Here is a 6,763-nt window from a genome sequence, read left to right on the forward strand (position 1 = left end):
GTATGATCACCCCATACCAAACGCCTCCTAATTATAGACTGATTTATCAAGGGATTATGCGTGTGCTTGAATTTTGATGTACTGTTTTTAATATTTTTCTTTAAAAAGTTATTTGTGTGCTCGATCATTCGAGTTTAGACTCATTTGTATCATTTTTTCTGTTTTGAAATATATGTTCCCGTAAAAAAAAAAAAAAGAGCTCGTTCCTAATTTTCTTTTTTTTTTTAGGAGAGAACCTTTTTTTTTCTTCTTTTTGCTGAATTTTCATGAGAACTTTGGAAAAAAAAAAACTAATATTTTTACCCACAGCTTGGAATTTCTTTTCATGAAATGATTTGGCATTTGGGTGCTATTTTTTTGGAACCATATTTCGGGATATTTTTTTTAAAAAATAAAAAATAAAAAATAAAAATCCCACAATTTTGGATTCATACAAAGGTTTCGCACCACAAAAATCCCCGATTCTGCACAGTGCACACAAAAAAACGAGCACCACCTTCCTCCTTCTTCTTCTTCTTCTTTTTGAGAAGTTCGTCTGCAAAACCCTAACTTCATTTCCCAAAATGCCACTTTCAATCCAAACCCTAAACCACTACTTCTCCTTCTCCATGGCCGTAACAGCGCCACTAAATCCCCTCCTCCCCAAACCCAAACAACTCCCTCATTTGATCGCCCCAAAACCCTCGGTCATCAGAATGGGCGGCGGTCCGAGGACCTACCCTGGAGGCGTATCGAAGTGGCAGTGGAAGCGCATGCAGGCGAAGAAAGCCAAGCAGCTCCTCAAGGCCAGGCTCTGCCGCGAACGCCAGATCTACGAGATGCGCAAGCGCTCCGAGCTCAAAGCCGCCGTGTCGGAGCTCGAGCGGCCATGGGAAGTCGTCGAGAGAGCTCCAAATCTCTTCTCCGTCTCCGCCGACGAGCAGCTCAAGGTCTTGGCGGATCGCTTCCAGAAGCCGGGGGGTTTCGATCTCTGGACGGAAAACGACGGTCCTCAGTTGTTTCAGACTCCAGACGAACTTCCTTCCGCGAGATTCTTCCCCAAAGGCGTCGTTCATAGCGTGAAACCCTATCGAAGAGTTTCTGAAACCGAGGAATTGGAGTCGGGAGCTCAAGATTACGCCGATTTTGGAGAGCAGAGAAATAGGAATGATGATTATGGGGAATTATCGGATGTGGAGAGTTTAAATTCGAAGATTTCTTCTAGAATGAGGAGAAAGGGGAATGGGAGAGATTCTGGTTTTTCGGATTCAAATGGTTTGGCTTTGTCTGATTCGGAACAATTTAGTCTTGAAGAATTGGAGTTGGAAGCTAGAAATCATGGCCAATTGGGAGAAGAACGAAATCGGAATAATAGGAGGTCTTATGGGAGGAAATTTCGCGATCAATCCAGATCATTTAGCGGAGGAGAGATTAAGAATGACGGAATATCGGAACCCGAGAGTTTGAATTCGAAGAACTCATTTGATCTGAGGAGGAAGACGAGCAGGAGAAGGTTTCAGTCTTCTGATTCTAGAAGTTCGGGTTTGTCTAATCCGGGGCTGTCCAGGTTTGATAGAAACCAAAGAGGGAAGAGTGCTAATTTTCGCAGGAGTAGAGGCTATAGTTCATCGAAAATGAATGATTCAGAGAATGATGTTTATGATATGAGTTTGCAAGATGGTAGCTATGAGCTTCAACCAAAGAATGGAAGATAGGATTCACAATTGGAAACTGGCATGCAAGTTATTTGATCCTAAATGTGTCTCACTTGCTTTCCAGATTGACAGAGGATTATGATTGGAATTGGAACAAAGGACATCATTTTCTGATATTTACTGGTATACTTTAATACTGTATTCTAACTTGTGAAAACTTTGATAGGAAGCAATTATTGTATAATATGCTCTCAAATTCTTAGATTCATAATGTACTGTTCATCAATGTAATAGTTGACATATACATGATGCCATTCAATTCAATAATATATTGGGTATTTATAGTATTGTTCAGTACTTGAAAAATCACTCTGTAAGGGGGGTTTTTTTTTTCTTTCCCTGATTACACTTTCCATGTCGTTAAAAAACCAAATGTTTTGGCTTACCAAAAAAAAAAAAAAAAAAAAACTGCCCGGTTTACGGGACTTGAGAATTAGTGGTAAAACCCTTTAATGGCTCTGTTGTAGTGTTGGATTAGTCTCTGTGTCATCATCAAAGAAGCTGTTAGTGGGATATATCTCTTGAGAAGTTGGCAGTACTTTGTATGCCAAGTACAAATGCAAACTTGGTTTTGTGATAACACAGTGACACACACATCACACGCGCGCGTTTACATACAGATGTATTAGATTCCCACTTTCTCGTCTTATTCTTGTGGTTTATTTTGTGTTTTCTGATTAACTTAACATCATGATGAAAAAAGCTAACCCCAAAATAAGTGGTTTTCGTTTAAGAGTGAAGATACAACAGGATCTCTTCTCGGCTGATTGAAAGAAGTCTATGGAGAATTCTGGAGAACTGTTTATCTGCCAAATTAGTTAAAGCTGTAGAATTGGTCATCATTTTCCCAAGAGCTTCCATTTTCATGTGCTTTGGACAAAAACAAAGATAAAATGTAGAGAGGATCGAAAAGAGTAGCTCAGTTCTTTCACTGAGCTTTACATGAATTTGGGAGCCAAATGACTTCCTATATGCCACAGCTAAAGAGAACACTTGCAAAATATTCCACTTATTGCAGTACCTGTGAGAAAGGTTTGCAATTGTCGGCAGTTATTCCTAGGAGCACCGTGATCATGGAATACTGATTTTTGGCTCATCTTTTCAGACAGGTCAAAATGCTTCTTGACAGGAATTTGAATAATCATTTTTTCTTGCCATCTCAAGTTTTCGTCAATTATTGGGGTGTTTTCGCGGGCAATGCACAGGAAACTGGATATAGTGGAGCTTGATATGATTGCATTGCGATTACAGAGCTATCTATCTCCAAATTGAGGTATCTGCCGGGCCTGAGAGAGACTGACTTTGTATATCAGTGGAGGATAGTGACTAATGAGGGTTGGTTTTTTAGCATTACTGTGCCTACAGCGATGTTGACTAAATCATTCTTATTGTATAAAATGGAGGGTCTTTATTGGAACTGTTGACTATTTACTTATAGAGAAAATGCTAGCATTATTCATTCTGTCATTTTTTTTATCACTCACTGCATTCACTATTTGACACGTGTATTCTACTATATCATTTTCTGTTTAAATAATAATATATCATGTTAGTGGAGTTCACGTGTCAAACAGTAAATGCAGAGAGTGACAAAAAGAGTGATGCTAGCATTTCTCTTACTTATATTATTAAAAGGAAAAGGCCTGAGATATTTCATTCGAGGATCATTAGTCGCATAAATGTATGTGTCGTCACTCGTTTTCCTTTCATGTTAAAGTCGTGTTTGTGTTTTAATATACTGGGACAGGTTCACAAGGACTTTTGTTGGGTTATTTACGGGATGCGGAGAATGTCTGCAAAATCTTTTGTTATTTGTGTTTTGTTTTTGGAAAATAAGATAATTCAAACTCCATGGCAGGAGAGAATTATTATCCATAAAAAAAGACGTCTTTAAATTTTCAAAATTATATTCCTGAAGTGGGTTGATATTCCGAGTAAGTACAGTTTATCTAATGATTATGTTATTGATTATGCTACAGAAACAAGCGAGATTGTCCTGCAGTGCATGCCATTGAAGTTAGAAAAGGGGCTGTGTAAATTGCTCAGGTACTCTCTTTGCTTCTTTGTGGGTTTATTATTCGTTACCACGCTTTCTACTATACGTGTTTACTAGTTTTATATTACGCCTAATGATTATAATTACATATTTGAGCACACTTGGGTTAACACGCCCATAAACACGTACTTGTAAGCATGCATTCAAACAGCATAAATTGAAGATAAGATTATCTCAAGTATTTTACGAAATCCCACATTTGCTAAGTCAAGCTTTAGATAATCCCGAATCTCAAATCGGATTTTTCTGGTGCTAATCTTAGATTGCCATCTAGATCTTCAACATTCTGCGCTAGTGGCGATTCCTATCCTCTAGGAAAGTTAAAGTTAGGTTTGCTCCACTCAAAAGGTTCTCCATCTTCTTATCCAACTTACCAACGTTGATAATATGTGAATTTCTTCCAATCATTTCAGGTTTTATTAGATGGGCCAAATCAATCATATCTAGAAGCATTATTAGATGCGTTATAATCCGCTCAACACTATGCATCCACCTTCGAACACGGTTTTTAACTTTCCTATTCACTAAGCCTCTGACCTCCACACCTTTTTACGTATGTCGTACAAGTGGTTTAGTGAGCTGTTGCCCTCCAATTCTTTTTCATACCCACTCAAATCCATTTAGTGGGTATTATCTTTTACTTGTGAAATTGCTATCATGATCGTCATGTGGCTTAAGATTATAGTTCTTTAGACCCAAAAGGAAAAAAAATAAATAAATTCTGACGTTTGTTCTATGGGTCTGTAGATTAGACATTTGACTTGAGCAAGTGGGTGATTACCTGTGTTCTCCTTGCCTCTGGCTTTTCCATGTTTGAAATCTTGTTCTCTTTACTTATGTTCATTCAATTCCTTAAAAAAAGAAAATTGAGTGTTTTTATTCACTTCTTAACATCTTTAGGCTTTTGTGTTTAGGATTCCTCAACACTTAATAAGACATTAAGAACCAAGTTGTCGACGATTTAAAAAACGTTTAGTAGATTTCTCAGTAGTTGGCCAGAAAATTTTAAAAGAAAAAAAGCAGCAATAGCTGCCACTTGCCCACACTGAATTAGTTGGAATGACTCAGAAATTTCATTTTAAATATGGTTCTTTGTGATATAGCTTTAAGTGGGACAGTAAGAGGGATAAAGGTTCAAAGTTCAAACACTTTGAGGAAAAAGAAAAAAAAAAAAAAACATTTTCAATTGTGGTCTGTTCTGTTCATTACATGTATGTTGAAAGCACTAGTAAAGCAACAACATGCTTTATGTTGATCTCCACTTTGGTCTTTAGCAAATAAAAATTGGTGGTGGTTGAGATTTGAGTAATTGCTCTCAGGCTGCTGATTAATACAAATCAAGCTCCCGTAGACAGACATTTCAGGTCTCCAACTAAAGGTGATCAACTCTGTCGCCAATTGCTTTACAAGCATATAAATCCAATCAATTGTTTACTTTCTAGGCAATAATGAACCTTGTTAAGATATGAAGAATATAATAACAAGAAGAAGACAGAATCAGCCAACAATGAAAAAAAAAAAAAGGGAGAAAAGACATACGCTTTATCAAAAGGCATATCTTCTGACAAAGACGTCCATAGGTTAAATTGAACAACAGGGTAAAAAATCCTATCCCTGTAGAACTATAATCTTGTTTTATTCTAAGTTAGCCTTGTGTTCAAACATAACTCAGATCTATGGTTTTCCTTTTTGACCGATTTGATATACCATCAGATATCTGCCATTAGCTATTACCTTCTTAATTATCCTGTAATATAATGGTGCTATACCATCAGATATCTGCCATTGTAGTTCGGTATTTCCTTGTGTTTGTCTAGTTTGAGCTGTTGATATATACAGTTGCAGCCTTGCAGGATACAATCTCGTGTTTTTGATGTGTTGTAATTTCAGATTCAGAATGTGACTATTATCTAGAATCACGTGGTATATTCCCAAGCATGAGCTGGAGGATAAAATTAAAGGTCTTATAAGACAGCAAAAAGAAAATACATAACTTGTAGACACTAGTTTTTTATTTTATTTTATTTTATTTCGATCATAATAATTTGGGAATTTTATTAGCTTTTCGTTGACCAGTAGGAAATTCTATTTTAGTTGTTGGATTAACTTTTTAATGATTTGATTTATGATTGGAAACATTTTTATGTTGCGTATTGTAAATTTCTAACGTGCACACTTACAAATCAGTCCATTGAAAAAATTAAGACATTTAAAATAACAGTTCCTATTAGGAAAGAAAATGACAGTTCTTGCCGTAAAAGTTCCTCAATAATCTAGAGAATTCTATTCTAGAGCACGAATATTTCATGCCCTAACCGTAACGCTCTATTTTAAACTATCAAATTTGTGTTGGGTTTATTCAGTTTGATTTGGTTTTGATCAAATTTAATATTAAAAACATGTAGTGCCGAGAGAAACCTATTGTAGACTCCTAGTAATTTAAAATAATTTTTTTAGTGGGTATGAAAAATATGAAATCTAGGGCCTGTTTATTTTTGTTTTCGTTTCTATTTTTCACGTTTTTCGAAGTTAAAAAATGAAAACACTATCTAAAAATGTGTTTGGCACAAAATTTTTCAAAAAACAAAAACAAAAACGTTTTTGTCTTTTTGTGAAAAATTAAAAACGAAAAAAAATCGTTTTCTCGTTTTCGTTTTCTCTTCTGAAAATGGTTTTCATTTTTTTTTTCTTCTCTCTTCTCTTCTCCGCTGCCCACCACCCCTGACAGCACCCCCCTCTCCCACTCCGACATCAACACCGACTGAAGGAGATGAAGGACGCTGGAGATGAAGGACGACAGAGAGAAACGTCGCCGGAGATTCCCTCGCTCGATGGCTATCGTCAGTCGTCGGACGTTGCCGCCATCACTACGCCCACGTGAACACCGCCATCAACACCGGCTGAAGGAGATGAAGGATGGCGGGGGAGAGAGAGAGAGAGAGAGATGCAGGAGATGAAGGAGATGCTCGTCGTCTCCGGAGCCGGCGGCCCCATGCCGCAGACGAAGGCGCTC

The 6,763-nt window shown here is 37.3% G+C and overlaps 1 protein-coding gene across 1 annotated transcript; it reads left to right on the plus strand.

Moving 5' to 3' along the window:
• Positions 1-450: 450 nt before the first annotated feature.
• Positions 451-3,717, plus strand: LOC21399973. The gene is made up of 2 exons (XM_010090255.2): positions 451-1,817; positions 3,674-3,717. The coding sequence occupies exon 1, from the start codon at positions 564-566 to the stop codon at positions 1,692-1,694; it is 1,131 nt and encodes a 376-aa protein (XP_010088557.1). The 5' UTR covers positions 451-563; the 3' UTR covers positions 1,695-1,817; positions 3,674-3,717.
• Positions 3,718-6,763: the final 3,046 nt, after the last annotated feature.

Source organism: Morus notabilis, unplaced genomic scaffold (assembly GCF_000414095.1).
Source record: "Morus notabilis unplaced genomic scaffold, ASM41409v2 Scaffold177, whole genome shotgun sequence".
NCBI lineage: Eukaryota > Viridiplantae > Streptophyta > Magnoliopsida > Rosales > Moraceae > Morus > Morus notabilis.

What these genes read in the sequence shown, in the direction of transcription:
- LOC21399973 (XM_010090255.2), top strand. Translation starts at nt 564, where the DNA reads ATGCCACTTTCAATCCAAACCCTAAACCACTACTTCTCCTTCTCCATG.